An 18,411-nucleotide genomic window follows, 5' to 3' on the forward strand; every position below is an offset into this window, starting at 1 on the left:
TACTTTGATAATATGTTTGAAATTGGTCAAATGAAGATAATTTAATATTAAAGCGAATTAGTCTTTTCTGTATTGAGTTTGTTTGATCCCATTAATGAATAAATCCTCCCAGGCCACCCATAAATCCAAACCCATGATGAGGAAAATTATTTGTTTCCGAAGGAGGAGCAGTTTCTCGACCCCCATACTCTCCCTCCTCCTTCCTCCTCATCGCTTTGAGCTTCTTCATAGTCATAAATCCTCCTCCGGTTCTGTCTGTACTCGTTGCTGAGGATCTTCGTCCAATCCAGCACATTCACCGGCAATGATCCCGAAGCACCAACACGGCCGACGATAGTAGAGGAGTTACTATGGAATCTCAAGGAGCATACAAATTTGCAAAATTCCAAACAGTTAGCTTTTGCAGAGTTTTGCAGAGTTGTAGAGATCAGATTCAGCGAATTCAAAGGTGGAATCGTAGAATGAACCTCTGTCTACGGCAGGGAGAAAACGATAAGTAGCTTTGCGAACGTTGGCGGCCACAAAAATGTCACTTTGGATGAAACTCGACGTGAAGATGCAAGGAAGGAGACAAAAGGAGAGGGAGGGAGAGAAGCAAGAAAAGATTGACTTAGTGTCAGAAAAAGTAAAAATGATGTAGCACATAGTTAGCCAGCTCAACCTATTTTTAACAGCGTTGGTTTTGGAGAACGAAAAATTATAGTTTCCTTAAGCACAAGGATAAAAATGTACCAAAGTTTGAAAGATGAACTAAAACTAAAACCATAGTTGGGGAACTAAAAACATATTTAACCCATTTATTTAACTTCTTTCCATGGGAGATCAACTTGATCTCCCCCCGATCCTACACAATAATATTTAATATAAAATTTATTTCAACTTTGAAAAGCATAAAGATGTTCAGTTTGAGGAGCATACAATTGAGGAGCATGAAGGTGGATTTGCAAGAGGTCTAGTAGATCCTTCAGTACTCACATATTATGTGAATCATTTTGCTTATACCATATAGTAGGGTCGGGTTAGTGAAAAATTTTACTTTTAAAAGTTATTGTTTAGTTGAAATAAATTATATATTAAATATTATTGCGTAGGTTGATCTCCCACAGAAAGAAGTTAAATAAATTAGTGTCCTGCGTCGAGAGAATTCAACATATTGTGTATGGTTCCGGTATGATACCTCTCATTGATATCTAAAATAACTACTGCAGATAAGGGGTATGTTGTTGACATTTGTGGAGATATTTCAGTTCGAGACGAGCAATTTCTATATCCCTGTGGGTGAATGTCAGTGACTATGGATGATGTGTCATCGTTGCTGCACCTCTCGGTTCTAGGGTACTTTTGTGATATCGAGGAACTAGACTTTGAAGAATGTTGATGGGCCATTGTCGAGCTTCTAAGCGTCGATAAGTGGGAGAGCTGGTGCTGAGTTGACAACAACTTCTGGTACGGAAGTCAGACTGGGCTAGCTTAGAGACATATATGTTGAGCACTGTGAGGAGCAATAGTGGGAGTTCATTGCCCAGACATATTTGTTGCATCTTGTTGGAGACACTATATTTGTTAATAAAACTGTCACATTGATTCACGTGTCTTACCTCTTGCTATTCAGAGACATACACGCATGTGACCGATATGTTTGGGACGTTGTTATACTAGCATATTTATATGAGCAGCTAGAAGATGTGAATGGCAGGATATTTGACAACAATGTTTTCTCACGTCCAAAACTCACTTTGTAACCAATTCGCATTTTCATATTCTAATTCTACACATGCAATCTAATTCTACACATACAAACATATAATAAATGAACAAAAAATTCAATGTTGAAGGGAAACGAGCACCGACCTTCAACAAAAAAAATGCACCAATAGCAACAACATAAGAAAAGAAGGAATGCATCAAATAAAAACGCAATTACGAAGACGAATGAAGTTGTATATGTGACGAAACAAGTGATGAAGGTGGAAGAAAAAAAAAGGAAATAGGTGTTGAGAGCACCGAGAGAGAAAGTGAGAGTTGAGAGAGAAAGTTGAGCATAAAAGTGAGAGGGAGTAAAAGATTTTACGTTTAGAAAGAATCTGGTCAAAGATTCTTTTGAATATTTTAAAAAAAATTTTCCTTTTAACTCTTGGAATATGCATTTGCATCTTACACTATCAAATCATCAACGATGAGTTCCAAAGCATACGTGGGTACTTATTCAACAAGTCTTTTGTATCTTATTCCTTTATAAGTTTCACTCATAAGATTGAAACTTTTTTTTTCGAATGACGTTTTAATCTTATTATGTTGCAAGATAATGACGTTGTGAATCACATCCCAACAAAAACAAATATCTTTTCTACTGTTCTCCAAAAATGAATCAACATTATTATCAAATATTAAATAAAGTAATATAACATTAAAACATACATGTTTGTTGTTGTATTCCCTAAATACATTAAGTTGTTTGTCTAAGCCTTTCCAAAGTATGTATTGTATGAAATGATCCAAGTATTATTGACATATTCAAAGAATAAAGGTCACGGACGACAAATGTATTCAAGGCAATTGACATAGTCACCAAACATAGACTGATCATCATAATCCATGACGTTCTCTCATGTTTCAATTACCACATCCCATGTTTCGACACAATCAACTAACTTTTTGCGCTTTGCTTTGACGTTTTTGAGAATGTGGAAGCGACATAACAACTAATATGAGTGAAGAAATACATTGTCGATGGAATTCATCAGAGATAAGTCTTTACCGTTGAGTATGACTTGTGGATCGTACTCCGATGTCAGAAATAAACCTTGGAACCTTTCAAGAGTCCAAGTGAAATTATTTTCTCGTTTACTTGATAAAGATGCAAATGTTGCTGAGTAGGTTAACCCAGTAGATGTCACACCAATAATCTTTAGCAACAATAGCCAATATTTGTTTGTTTTGTAAGTTGAATCTATCCATAAAAAAATATTAAATGCATTCAATAATTTGATTGCATCAGAATGTGTCCAGAAGAGGTCACCAATAACCTCAGATTCTTCCACACATCAAGACCAATGAATGTAGTTGTCACGATCCAACATCATGATTAGTTGTTGCAACTAAGCTTTTTTACCTTCTCAATGACCATTTATATTATATATATATATATATATATATATATATATATATATATATATATAAATTGCCGTGTAAACTTGTTTTATTGTAGTGATATTAGAATCACTATTTTCTTTAGAGTCAACAAAATATTTGCAAACCAGATTTTGATATCCGATGAAAGACAACGCGGATTTTGATATCCGATGAAAGACAATCGGATTTTGATATCCGATGAAAGGCAAACCGGATTTTGATATCCGATGAAAGACAAACCGAATTTTGACATTCGATGAAAGGCAAACCGGATTTTGATATCCGATGAAAGACAAATCAGATTTTGATATCCGATGAAAGACAAATCAGATTTTGATATCCGATGAAAGACAAATCAGATTTTGATATCCGATGAAAGACAATCATATTTTGATATCCAATGAAAGACAATCATATTTTGATATCCGATAAAAAAACAAATCGGATTTTGATATCCGATAAAAGAACAAATCGGATTTTGATATCCGATAAAAAAACAAATCGGATTTTAATATCCGATAAAAAAACAAATCGGATTTTGATATCCGATAAAAAAATCAAATCGGATTTTGATATCCGATAAAAAAAATCGAATTTTGATATTTGATAAAAAAAACAAATCAGATTTTGATATCTGATAAAAAACAAATCAAATTTTGATATCTGATAAAAGAAAAAACAAATAAGATTTTGATATCTAATAAAAAACAAAACGGATTTTGATATCCGATAAAAAACAAATTAAATTTTGATATCTTGTAGGAGGAGTTCAATATCTAATTCAATCTTCGTCAAATTTCAAAAGTTCAATTAAAACATGAAAGTTTTGTAATGTCACTCTTTCAACTTCAATGATAACCACCAACATTGAAGCACCTCCACCATACTTCTCAACGAAAATTTTTGCTCAAATCTTTTTCAAGAACCATAAGAAAGGAGAAAATAAAAGGGTACAAAGAGATAGCAGTTTGATAAAAATTATTTACTTCTTACTAACTTCATTAATGGGTAATTCTGAAAATTGGAGATGCAAGATAAAACTCTTGGTGGTGCAGGGTAAAACTTCCCTCTGTAAATAAGGTTAGAGCCAAATTCATTTGCAGATTTCTTTTCATCAAAAATGGGTCTATGGAGGAAAATTTTCTCATACCTCTACTTCCGTTTCATGTATTAATTTATTTGTACATGAAGCATACTTAATATTAATCATTGATCTAAACATGAAAAAGAAACTCCTTTGTAGAGATTGAGAGTTACTTTTTAAATGTTTGGTTTTACCTATAGTAAAAGAATCTAAAATGTGTGACGCCAATTTCAATTGAAATTTATCAAAGCGTACGTTTGAATGGATTGTCAATCCACGGTTTGCATATGGGATGAAAAAGAAAAATAATTAGGGTTCATAGCATTCGTAAAACATAAATATTCCGATGATCAGCACTTTTTTTTTACGCTAAATAAAATTTGATTAAGTAGAAAAATAGTAAAATTCAAGACTGTAAAACATTAAACAAAACTGAAGATGAAAAGCGAAAATAGAGGGAGAAAAAAAGGTCTGACAGATGAATCAATACCTCCTGGTGAAGAGGAAGCTGGGTTGAACAGCGACAGGATCGACCTTGGTAATGTCGGGGATGTCGCTGATTCCGAGGGAGTGAAGCATTTCGAGGGTTTCCTTGTCGACCTCGATGTGATCGGTGTTGATGGCGGAGACGTCGGGGACGAAGTCCATGCGTCGCTCGCGCTCCTCCTCCTGCAACTTGAGCGAGATGCCGCGAATAGGGCCCTTCTGAATGCGCTTCATGAGATGAGTGGAGAAGCCTACGATCTTGTTCCGTAGTCTCTTCACTGTCTTTGTTCTCACGCGACCCATCTTTCTTCTTCTTCTGGGGTCATTTGTCTGCCCCTTTTTTTTCTTTTATACAGTTCAGTTTGGGCTTGAAGCCCAATTAGACCTGACCTAGTTACTACTTCTTATTGCTATAGGTTTAATACCCTATTTTGTCTCCAGTTTCGCTCGAAAATGTCAAATTAGTCTATCCTTTAAACAGTGCGTCAATTACGTCCTTACTTAATAAAATTTATATCAATGAAATTCCTTCCGTTAAATCCGTACAAATGGCGTTAATTATTTTTCTCTCTCTTCTACTTTTTCTGCTTTCTCTGTGCAACGCAACAACTTTTTTTCTCTCTTCTATTGTTCTTCTTCTCTCTCTTCTACCAATTATACAATAAGACTTTCTTCAGAAATCTAATGGGGAGTTGGCTGTGAATTATCTACTGGGGAGGTTAGGAAAAAGGTTTTCAAAGACAGTGGGAGTGGTTGATCTTGGAGGAGGATCAGTTCAAATGGCATATGCTGTCTCAAGGAACACAGCCAAAAATGCCCCATTACTACCTCAAGGAGAGGATCCTTACATAAAGAAGCTATATGCGAAGGGCAAAAATTACGATCTCTATGTTCACAGGTTTCATTTCTTATTCTCCCTGTACAGGAGACCAGTTTGGATTCACTTCATTTCAAAATAAATTAAGATTTTAGGGTTTTATTAATAATTTTTTTTAATTTTATTTTATTAATTTTTGGGTATAGCAATATTTAGTTTGATTTTGATAGAGATAAAATAAGGATAGATAGATATGATTTTCTGTTTATTTTTAGGTTTTATTTTTTAGGTTTTTAGATTTTATTTTCTTAACACCATAATTTGTGTCTCAATTACTTGCACTATGGTACAGAAGCATTTCGTGCAGAGGTTTTGGAGGTCATTGATGGCTCTGCTAACCCTTGCATTTTGGCTGGATACGAAGGTAAACAAAGTCATTGCTTTGTGGCATTCACTTCTTGATGATACGTTGAGAGATGGAAATAACAGGTGAGTTTGTTGTTGTTTATAGGAAGCTATACATATTCAGGAATGGAGTATGCAGTGTACCCTCCAAAGTCAGGGCCCAGTTATGATGCATGTAGAGAGATAGTCCTTGAGGCTCTCAAACTGAAGGCGCCATGTTGTCATCACATCACTCATTTGGTGGGGTATGGACGGTGGAAGAGGAAGTGGACAAAGAACTATTTATGCTACTTCATCCTTCTATTATCTGTCCAGAGACGTATGAGCATTATTTTAGCATGAGTTTCTGATTTGGATTTCTTTCTCAGGCTACAGTGATAGTAATTTCGTTGTTTGTTGTATAGGTTGGTATCGTTGATCAAAAATCTCCCAATGCCATTGTTCGTCTTGTGGATCTTGAAAACTTGGTTAAGGGAGCTTGTGGAAAAACATTTGAAGATGCCAAATCAAGTTATCCACTTCTTTTTGAAGAAAGAGTTCCGTTTGTGTGCATGGACATTACGTACATGTATATTGTTCTGTAGTGAGAGAAGAAGTAGAAGAGAGATAAGAAGAATAGTATAAGAGAGAAAAAAAGCTGTTGCGTTGCATAGAAAAAGCAGAAAAAGTAGAAAAAGTAGAAGAGAGAGAAAAATAATTAACATCGTTTGTACGAATTTAATAGAAGGAATTTCATTGATATAAATTGTTTTAAGTAACGACGTAATTGACGCATTTTTTAAAAGATGGACTAATTTGACATTTTCGAGCGAAACTGGGGACAAAATAGGGTATTAAACCATTGCTATAATACCAATATATTTTTCGATAATTGGAAGTTGGAAAAATGTTAAAGAAATATATTAGTATAGATGTTTTGTTACTCTTATTTGAGAAAATAAATTTAGAAATGTGATTTTGAATAAAATATTGTAATCGTTCTAGCTTCTATACACCTAAACATATTATCACTTTTTTTCTCTTTCTAGCTTCTATACACCTAAACGTGATTTTGAATAAAATATTGTAATCGTTCTCTTTTTGGAGTAATCCTTATTTTCAATACACCTAAACGAAATGTTTGTTTTAGCTGTTTTTTTTCTCTTCAATATATGGAATTTTATTGTTTTAAGGAAATTAAAATATATTGGATTTAAATTACTTTTACTATAATTTTTTAAATATTATGTTTGAGTAGAGTAATTTTAATTTTTTAAATAAAATATTTCAATTATCACTATATAATTTTTTAATATTAAAGTTATTTAATAATTTTAAAATATTAGTTTTTGATATTTTTAATTATTGTTAGTCAAAATTGTTTCTTATTCATATTAAATAAGATTATATTTTACTACTTATTTCAGTTAAAAATCATCAAGGTCATTTCTCTTATGTCCTTGGTCAACTGTATCTTTTTAACAACTTTTCTATTAGTGTTGGTTAAAAAATTACTTCCATTAATATTAGCACAAAACAATCTTAGTTAAGATTCGCTCAAAGAAATTATAAAGCATAATAAATTGTGACCAATTTTGACGTAAAATAAATTTGGTGACTGTGATTGAAAAATATTGTTTTCATATATCCATCAAAAAATAACTTTAAAAAAGACTCATTTTAGAAAAACTTGGTTCATATCACTAAAAAAATAACTTGTGACATCATATGAGAAATAACTCTTAACTATATGGACAACTAGATAGACAACTAGATAGACCGACAATGTCAACCAGAAAAATACCTTCTTTTATGCTGATTAAATATTCAAACTTTCATTGGCAAAATATATTCTTACTCAGCATTAAAAAAAACTTGTTAATATGAAATGAAAATAAATTATGTAATAAAAAAACTCCTAAGTGTTTCTGCATACAATGTGTAAAGATGAGAGATGTACTTTTCTGACGTGACTTTCTTGTTTTTCAATGTTTGAGTCGTCTGCTCCGCTAGCTTGTATTCTTACCAAGGGATAGGTACCTGCAAAAGGCACTCCGACGCTCAAGTTAAAAGCGATTTAGTGAATTATTTAACACAATTGAGTATTTTGGATATAGTCGAACGTATCTCGCTTTTGACCTTCACCTTATATTTATAAGTCATCTCATGGATTCTAAACTAGCACAGATCTAATAAAATAAAAATAAACTTACCTTTAGATTCGGTTAGTTACTCATAAACGACTTATCTATATCTTTAATCAGATATTTTTGAATATTTTATTGTCTGCTGGACTATTGGTCCAATAATAACTTAAACGTTGGTCCAGTTATGGTCCAACATTGTTGATGTAGCGGATGAACCGAACGGTCCTGAGTGTTAATCTTTCGGTCTATACTATATACCATACATATGTCTCTCAAGTCCGAGTTAACCGTTCGGCTTTAGCCAAGGTTAATTATAGGACTTATATGAGCTTGAGAGAGGTCGTTCTCGTTGTATTGGGCAGCTTATTTTCAATGTGTTTTAAGTCGTTCCTCTTCTCTGGTCCGAACAGTGTATTCTAGGCCGAGTGGCGACTAGTGAGAGTTCTTTTTAGAACTTTTTACCATGTTGAGCAGATGCACTATAAAGTCGGACGACCAATCAAGCGAAACCACTTGTTATTTGATTGGACGTTTGAAGCCCAAAATGAGACATCTATATTAAGAGGTGTCTCTGGTGAGCTATAGGTGCTTTACTGTCTTGTGAACTGCAAAATAGATAAGAAGGTGGCCGTAATAACATTAATAGGCACAATCACTAAGAAGGTTCCTCACCGATTGGTTTTAGACTAGGAATTCATTGAAAATGATCCTTAGGTTTCTTGGACGAGAACGAGAGTTTACTGAGAACTTTTATCACCTCGGTTTGGACTAGGAGTTCTCGGATAGCGTTCCTTGGGTTTTGTGGACGAGAGTAAGAGTTCACGGAGAACGTTTCTCACCGCTCGGTTTAGGACCAAGGGTTCTCGGAGAGTGTTCCCTGGGTTTTGTGGACGAGAGTGAGAGTTCACGGAGAACGTTCCTCGCCGCTCGGTTTAGGACCAGGGGTTCTCAGAGAGCGTCCCCTAGGTTTTGCGGAGGAGAGTGAGAGTTCACGGAGAACGTTCCTTATCGCTCGGTTTAGCACCAGGGGTTCTCGAAGAGCATTCCCTGAGTTTTGCGAATGAGAGTGAGAGTTCATGGAGAATGTTCCTCACCGCTCGGTTTAGGACCAAGGGTTCTCGGATAGCGTTCCCTGGGTTTTGTGGACGAGAGTGAGAGTTCACGATATGTTCCTCACCACTCGGTTTAGGACTAGGGGTTCTCGGAGAACGTTCCTTGGGTTTTGTGGACGAGAGTGAGAGTTCATGGAGAACGTTCATCACCGCTCAATTTAGGACCAGGGGTTCTCAGAGAACGTTCCCTGGGTTTTGTGGACGAGAATGAGAGTTCACGAAGAATGTTCCTCACCGCTCGATTTAGGACAAAGGGTTCTCAGAGAGCGTTCCCTGGGTTTTTTGGATGAGAGTGAGAGCTCACAAAGAACGTTCCTCACTGCTCGATTTAGGACCAGGGGTTCTTGGAGAGCGTTCCTTGGGTTTTGTGACATGGCCTGAACGATAAGCTCCTGATTGGCCAAGTGATTTGTGTGCAAGCTCCTGCTATCTGCACTGAAGAAATAATAAAAATTCGATCCTGAATGGTGAGAAAAAATGCATTTACAAGTCTAATATCAAAATAGCTTATGCTATAAGGCTGGATGACCAAGCAAGTAAGACCGCTTAGTGTTCGGTCGAATGTTTGGAGACGTTGAAATCCATATTAGGATGTGTTACGGATGAGCTTGTAGGTGCTTTACTATCTTCCATCTTATATAAAAGAATAACAGAAGATGTTGAAGATTTCTTCTATTGTGAGTTATGAGCCCGTGACACTACTAACCCATTAGGTTCAAAGGTGATAGTAATAACTGTTGATGAATAAAATAGGTTTGAATTAGCTCAATGATCTCTACATTTAAAAGGAGAGATAGTTGTTGCGATCGCAATGATCTATACTCATACATATTGAAAACGATGACTTTGAGTTCAGAGAAATTGATTTTATAATATCCATTGTACATGAACCCTTATTGGTATGACATTTATTGTCTCTGCAAGAAGCTAAAGAAAAAAATATTGTGGGTTACATTCCTGTCCATGTTGAAACAGTTGTATCAAATGTTGAGACAACTATGTTTGATAGGAACACCATCACAAAATGATTTGAGAAAACTCTAGTCTCTCTGAAATGTACTTCTTCATGAAGTTTTCTGGTGTTGTGTTGAAGATGTTGAAGGTTCATCTCGCTAAAGGTTTTCGTATTTGTAAGATGACAACTGTCCTAAGTGCCTTTGTCTTGATCCGCTTGTCATCTGCACTGTGAAGCCGAATGACCGAACAGTTGAATGGTTGAAGACTTAATGTCAAATTTGGCTAAAGTATCTGAGGCCATGGAAGGCTGAGTAGTTGAGGCCAAAAGGTCGAATACCTATGATACATGTGATACCTGTGAGGCCGAATGGTAGAATACTTGTGAGGTCGAATGATCGAATACTTGTGAGGCTGAATGACTGAATAGTTGTGAGGCCGAATGACCTAATAGTTGAGGCCGAAGGGCCGAGTACTTGTGAGGCCGAATAACCTAATAGTTGAGGCCGAATGGCCGAATAGTTGAGGCAGAAGGGCCAAATACTTGTCAGGCCGAATGACCGAATAGTTGAACACTTGATGCCAAATTTGGCTAAGTACCTGAGGCCATGGAAAGCCGAGCAGTTGAACACCTGATGTCAAATTTGGTTAAGTACCTAAGGCCATTGAAGGTCGAGCAGTTGAGGCTGAAGGGCTGAATAGTTGTGAGGCCGAATGGCCTAATAGTTGAATGGTTGAGCACTTGATGCCAAATTTGGCTAGGTGGTGAGTACGTCATTGGACCTGTAAAGCCGTAGAAGCTTGCTAACGTTGATGGTGAGAGTTTCTTCAATCAGGATCAATATGTAGGGGCCTGGTCCACATGATGATGTTGAGACTGCGTCCTTGTTTGGTTCCTTGCGGTTTCAACGGGATGCCGCTCGGCCCCACGGTGGGCGCCAAATTTTTCTGCATATAATGTGTAGGACCGAGAGACGTACCTTTTTTATGTGACTTTCCTGGTTTCCAATGCTTGAGTCACCTGCTCCGCTCACTTGTATTCTTGATCAGGGGGGAGGTACCTGCAAAAGGCACTTTGATACTCAAGTTAGGAGTGATTTAGTGAATTGTTTAACATAATTGAGTATTTTGGATTTAGTCGTACGTACCAGGCTTTTGGCCTTGATCTTATATTTATAAGTCATCTCATGGATTCTAAACTAGCAAAGATCCAATAAAATAAAAACAAACTTACCTTTAGATTCGGTTAGTTACTCATAAACGACTTATCAATATCTTTAATCAGATATCTTTGATTATTTTATCGTCTACTGGACTATTGGCCCAATAATAACTTAAACGCTGATCTAGTTATGACCCAACATTGTTGATGTAGCGATGGACCGAACGATCTTGAGTGTTAACCGTTCGGTCTATACTATATACCATACACTAACTATTTTTTTTTCCAAGATACCTTCTCTTTTTTTTTCTCCTCCTAGCAATAATTTTGACCAAAATCCAAATATCATCACAATTCAGTAGACATATGTCATTTTATTCCTTGGACATCGAAAACAAAACCATTTAAAAAGTTCTTCAAAAATATCAAAGATAACAAAAAAAAAAACTTAACCTTCATATCCATTAACTTTTGCAAAGTTTCAACCTTGTTCCTCTTAGAGTCACCCAAAAATGTTGTGAAGATTTGCATTCATTCATCCAATAACATTATTTCTTCCTCACCTTTGAGCGGCACCTGTATCTCCTCTTCTCATTTGTACCACCACTAATTGACGAAGCTATATCGTACACAACATTCAATTCGAAAATTTTTTTATTTTAGAATTAGAAATACCTTCTAAAACCTTCCATCTTTAATATAAAAATATATATTTTGGATTGAGGATTTCTATAAAAGAATATCTAGATTTCTTCCAAAACATTTAATATGAAAAATAAAATATAAAGAAATTTTTATTTAATATGAAAAATAAAATATATAAAACATTTTATTTATATTTTGATGAGAGGTAGTTTGGGAATTAAAGGTTTTATGGAGGTGGAGCTTTATAAAATGTGAGTGTAGAAGAGATACTCATAACTTATTGTAAACACAAATTCGTAAGAAATTAGGGTGTTTCTCCTTTTATTTCTATTAATTTTTCCCTACATCTCTACTTTCCCTATATACCTCCGATTAATTTAAAAGAAAAGTTAAATAAAATTGGTTTCTTCGTATAAGTGCACCTCCTTAGACTCTTTTGGTCATTGTTTATTGCTCACTCTTTCTTGTTCAATGCTTCTTCTTTTTTAGTGTGGTTGTGTTTGTGGTCTATAATTCATTGTGTTTATGGTGCATAATGAGTGTAGAGGAAGTCTTTTGTCGTCGTTGAGGGTGGAGAGAACTTGTGGTCCTAGATCTAAGGTGGTCACGTGGGATGACTCTGAATAAGTGCATGATGTTCAAATTACAAACTTTAATAGATTTTGAAATCTTTTAAAAGAATTGACGAATTTTGAAATTCACTGAAAACAAAAATGAATTTCGAAATTCGTTAAAATCTTTAACTGATTCCAAAATCCGTTAAGATTTTTAACCGATTTTGAAATTCGTTGAAGGTCTTGACGAATTTCAAGCTCTTCCCTTTTTGCATGTTCAAACAAATATCGATACATTCAACAATTTCAAACAATTTCATACAATTAAAATGATTAAACACAACAATTTATCTCTCAAAGGTGCTGAATGGAGATGTGGGATAGAAGTTTGGGCACAAAAACAATAAACAAATACTCTACAATAATATGCAATGACAGAGATCAAAATTAAGGAAAAAGAAGTGATTACAAGAACGAGAAAAGAGAGGTTCAGGTGATGCGATAGCAAAGAAGGAAAGAAGGAGAGGTGCAGGAGCGCAAAGAAGAAGAGAAAGGAAATGATTAGGGTTTCTGAAAAAAAAAAAGTAAAAAAAACTATTTTAGAGGTAATTTTTTTGACAGACTGGGATTTTGTTAAAATGGGGAGGTACAGAAAGATATTGGTAGAGGTGCATGGAGAAGCTTCCAAGAAATTCATATAAAGTGCTACCAGGCCATACAGCATGAAAGCCTTTCTATATCGGGCTTCTTAAACCCAACAAATGAGCCCAAAACAGTTTTAGGATTATATAAGAAAGGGCAACGAACACACTAATTTACTGATTATTTATGTAAATATATCTAATGCCTGAGTTATTACAATTTACTACATTAGATATGTTTAGCGATAAAACAAACCAGAAAAATAACCCAAAGTTGATTAAAAGAATATCTAAGAGAATTAGTTAATATTTAATTTTTTTGGCGATTTAATTTTCTCCTTAGAATTTATTGATGGATAAAGAGTTTTTTGTTAATGTCCATTGTTATTTTATTAGCTTTGGATAAAAAAATATTAAATTAAAATAGTAAAATAATTGTCAAAGAAAGAAAATATATAAAAAGATTTTTTCTTGTTATAACTTTTGTGTATATTTTAATATTTACACAAATATATATTTCATTGTTTTATTTTTGTTAAATAATAAATTTTATCTTTACTTTTATATTTTACTTTAATTTTTTGATAAAAAATCGTTCATATATATATATATATATATATATATATATATATATATATATATATATATATATATATATATATATATATATATATATATATATATATATATATATATATATATATCCGCGCGTGTGCAAGTGTAAATTATTTACTAATGTATATATATACGATTATAAACGTAAATATTTAATTATAATAGAATATATAATTAACCAATTCATTAGGATATAATATTCATTTGTTACAAAGAAATTGGTAAAAAGTTAATCTGACTTTTTTTGGTGATATCAAATTATACTTTTAATAAAAAAGTGGAACTATACATCCCACAGAAATATAACTTTTTTATAATAAGGATTTTTTTCGTTAGGACGTAGGATTGATATTTTGAAATAATTAGATTTATTTAAAAAAGCTGCAACATTTAGTTAATAAAATATATTGCAATAGTAAAAGTTAAATAACATAAATTTTCACATATTTCTCAATATTCTTTTAAAATCTCATTTCACATACTTCATCCACATAAATTCTTATACCAAATTAGTAAACATTGTAATTTATATTAACGTATAGTCATTTTTCATAATTTAAAATATTTCATTTTCACTACATTTTATTCTCATTCTTCATAAATAATAACTTTTTATTTTAAAATACAACACTAATATAATCTTATTAAAAGAAAGTAGAAAGGAAGTAAAGAGAAGTAAATACTTTTTATTTTAAAAAGAAAAAAAATTCATTCACGATAATCTCTTTTATTTTTCTTTATAGAGTTAATTTTATCGAGTTATACATCATTTTTAAATTAAATTAAAATATTTTAAAATAAAGATAAATGATGTCTTCATGATGATTCTCAACTTATTCACAAGAGAAATTGCTGCGCTTTTTAAAATATTCAAAATATACCAGTATAACTTCAATTAAATCAAAATAATCTTGTTGGTAACATGTATCAAAATCACCTATCAATTTATCTTTCAATTAAACTAGGATAAATTTTCTTTTTATTTTTTAATGTTTTCTCTTCAATACATAGACAAAAAAGAAAAGCTATGAATAAGGAAAAAAGAAGGGAGAAGCCAGAGAGAAGTAGGCAGAGAAAGATATGAAATATTATTGATTGTCCAAAAAGATACAAGAGAAGATATATATAAGAAAGAGATTAGAAATATAAGAGCAGTAAGAACAGGCCCAACGGTATACCGAGCAGTACTGGTCAGTAAAACCGAACGGTATACTGAACGACACATGATAGTGAGACCGATCGAAATACCGAATGATGCTGATAGTAGAACCGAACGGTATAGTTGTTATCAACATCAAAATTTTAAACTCAATTCGAGTCGAATTTAAACCATTACCAAATTATTCAACTAATAAACAAAGTGAGAAATTCGACTATAATATCAACATAATTCAACATATATAACTCAATTCAAACAAATCTATCATTAAGAGAAAATATTTTCCATTAATAATACTTCATATAATTAGAGTCCACATTACCAAACAAGTCAAATATCAATTCAACAACAACACAACTATAATTTAATCCCTAAGTGTTTGATCTAATCAAAGTTTGATTCTCACAATTATCATTTTTTTCTCTCCAACAAATCATTGCATTTTTCTTTTGTAACACTTCTATTTGGTGGTTAAATTCATCAAATACAACATGAGTAAATTTTTCTATTATAAAAACTTTTGCTATGTTTTTTATATGAATGATTATTTGAGGAATAACTTAAAGATGATTAGTTCATCTACTTTTGTCTTAAATTTGTTGATATTTTTTTTTCTAATGTTTAAAACAAAACTCTTACATATGAATACTATAAGATATTTCATGATGTTCTTAACGGATTTGGATTCTGGGTATGATGAGACATGTGGCGGAATTCTAAGGATGCCTTTGTCATGTAGGTTGGTTCAGACAAGGGAATATCCATTTACAAGAGACTCTTTGATGCTTAAGTAAGTAAGAGCATTTTTGAATATGTTCAAGACATAAGTGAATGAGTATGATGAGACATGTGGCAGAATTCTAAGGATGCCTTTGTCATGTAGGTTGGTTCAGACAAGGGAATATCCATTCACAAGAGACTCTTTGATGCTTAAGTAAGTAAGAGCATTTTTGAATATGTTCAAGACATAAGTGAAAGTATGAGAATTGATTTAGTATGCGGTACTTTTTTGTTCGAGCTCCTTATATGAATTTAGGAGAATATGACTATTGTGATTGAGCATATTGGTCAGGATGGTGAATAATAATTTCATAAAGCATGACCAAAATGGCTATATGCATTGAATACCTGATAAGTGTGAAAAAGAGTTGTTTTTATACTTATAAATGAGCTCAATCTTGTAATTATTCATGTTGTTCCTCATTGAAAAGTTGTAATAGGTAGTAGATTGTTATGTAAAATATTGTACAGGAAATGGTGTATTATTTAGACTCTGTCAGCCAATTTTCGCAAAGCGAAAGCCAAAATTCGCACGGCTAGAAGAAGGAAATTCGCATAGCGCACCAGTACCTATGCGCTGAGCGAATAACATCAGTTAAAGTGCAGCAGTTAAGAAAATTTGCATAGCGCACCAGTACATGTGCGATGAGCGAATTAATGAAATTAAGTGGCTTTAAAAGACGTGACAGAAAGACAGAAACATTCTTCTGACAGAAGTTCCGGACAAAAGAAAGAAACGAAAACATCTTAGGAACTTCCGGAGACTACTTCAAGGCATCAAGAGACCATTGTTGCAAGGGATTGCTTCAAATGTGTACGTTTTAGATGACTAGGAGTAGTTAAATTTCTCTTTCGTTGGGATTGGATGGAATGAACTCACTGTGATTTAATTTTCCTGTTTAATATATCGTTGTTCGTTCATATGCTCTTTCTTGAATTTATTATCATTGTATGAAAATATAATGTTATTTGAATGTCTTTGATTACTAGAAAGTAACTTTGAACATGAACGTAGATAGAGCACTTAAGTGATTGGGATCTAGGGATAGACTCAATAACTTGATCATTCTTAACATCGGACTTAATGCAAATTGTATGTTAAATTGACTAAGGGATTATCATTTTAATATATTAATTTAGAACTAGTTGCTAAGGGATTAGGACTAGTATGCCTTGATGTGAATGTTTGAATGAAGTAATGAAATATTGAACAGAGTTTTATATTCATATGATTCATGAAACCTAATTCCAACGAAGTTTCTTTTAAATATAAATTCCTTGCACACCAACTGTTTGATAAAATACCAAAAATAGTTTCTTGTGTTGTTTTGTGCATTTTGACATCTAATTGAGTTATAAAAGGAAGAATTGTCATGTGTTGCACAAGTCCCTTGGGAGACGATACTTTTACTTATTCACTGTATTACTTGGAACGATTTGGTATACTTGCCAAAAAGTTATCAATACCTATTTATTAGTTAAAATTGTAGAGCTTTAATTAGGAAGTTTAGAGCCTCTTTCTTAGTTTGGAAGTTTTGACGTGTGCAACATATGTGTTTAGAGGACTTTCTTGACCAAGTTTCATCTGAGTTATTGGAAAAAGGAGAAATTTTTTTTATTGTGGCGATGACTCATCCATTTGGTTGAGGTGAAGCTGACTTTCATATGCAGGTGAATTGTGAGTTGACCAAGCTTTAAATGGCCAACTTTGTTTAGGGTGACATCTTAGGCTTACCCTTAATGACTTTAATCTTTCAACTTAACCTGCCTAATTTAAGTATTATAAACCTCCTGGTTCACAAGTGTTTGATTACAAGATGAAAATAAATATTGGAGAGAGGATATTTAATCAATACAACATATTCCTAAATTCTTGTAATTACTCTCTCTTTCTCTATGGATGAAAGCTTTTGACGATGTAAGCTTGGAGCGAAGCAATTGTTTTCTATTTGCTCTCTTGTTACATCTCTTCTCTCTATTGATTGAGCATCAAACGCTGTAAGCTCAGAGACAAAGTAGATATTCAAGAACAACTCTTTGTATTTCTCTTTCTTCGTCTCTTTTATTCTTTACTTTTCTTCTCTTCCTTTCTTTCTGAAATCTTCAGACGTTGTAGGCTTGAAGATAGAATAACAAGCAAGATAGATATGTGATGACAATCCTTTTTCATTTTCTCTTCACATTTTCTCATCACACTTGTTTTTCATATTTTCTCTTGCTTGAGCTTGCTTTCATCATTTCTCTTAGATTGAAGAGCATCATACGATATAAGCATTGAGGTAGAGTAGAGCTAATAATTAATGATTTTTCTTGTACATGTTCTCTCTTTTCTCTCTCTTTTTCTCTCTTATATTTTTCACCTCTTCTCTCTTCTCCAACAACCTCCTCTCTTTAGAAGGTCTTCTTTATATAGGCTTTCTTGAGAGAAGATTGTTGGAAAAAATATTTAATTTCAAGATAGGCTTCATATCCTTTTTTGGTAGCTTGATCAGACTTAGGTCTATGTTATAGTGCAACATGCTTTTTCACGTAAATAACTTGTACGATTCTTCTAGGTTAGAGGCTTTGAAGAGACATTCTTATTTCCCTATGTCTTTTTGTCCTTTGTGTAGAGCTTCTTGATAAAGCTTAGTGTTGTTGTTTCTTGTACAGATCAAGAGAACGAAGCATACAAGCACAAACACATTTTTTCGTATTGCATTAAATATTTTGAAGGTTTATAAGCATTAGACTATATAT

The 18,411-nt window shown here is 33.3% G+C and overlaps 2 protein-coding genes across 2 annotated transcripts; one reads left to right on the forward strand and one right to left on the reverse strand.

Moving 5' to 3' along the window:
* Positions 1-4,699: 4,699 nt before the first annotated feature.
* On the reverse strand, positions 4,700-5,005 carry LOC148192994 (small ribosomal subunit protein eS17w-like). The gene has a single exon (XM_088099331.1). It carries the CDS (start codon positions 5,003-5,005, stop codon positions 4,700-4,702), a length of 306 nt encoding a protein of 101 aa, XP_087955457.1.
* Positions 5,006-5,400: 395 nt separating this feature from the next.
* Positions 5,401-6,508, forward strand: LOC124830441 (nucleoside-triphosphatase-like). The gene is given in 6 exon segments (XM_047304145.2): positions 5,401-5,600; positions 5,852-5,943; positions 6,031-6,147; positions 6,150-6,173; positions 6,176-6,243; positions 6,329-6,508. Coding segments are annotated over 6 exon segments (600 nt in total). The 5' UTR covers positions 5,401-5,481.
* Positions 6,509-18,411: the final 11,903 nt, after the last annotated feature.

This window comes from Vigna umbellata, chromosome 9, assembly GCF_029865625.1.
Source record: "Vigna umbellata cultivar VRB3 chromosome 9, Vumbellata_1.0, whole genome shotgun sequence".
Classification (NCBI taxonomy): domain Eukaryota; kingdom Viridiplantae; phylum Streptophyta; class Magnoliopsida; order Fabales; family Fabaceae; genus Vigna; species Vigna umbellata.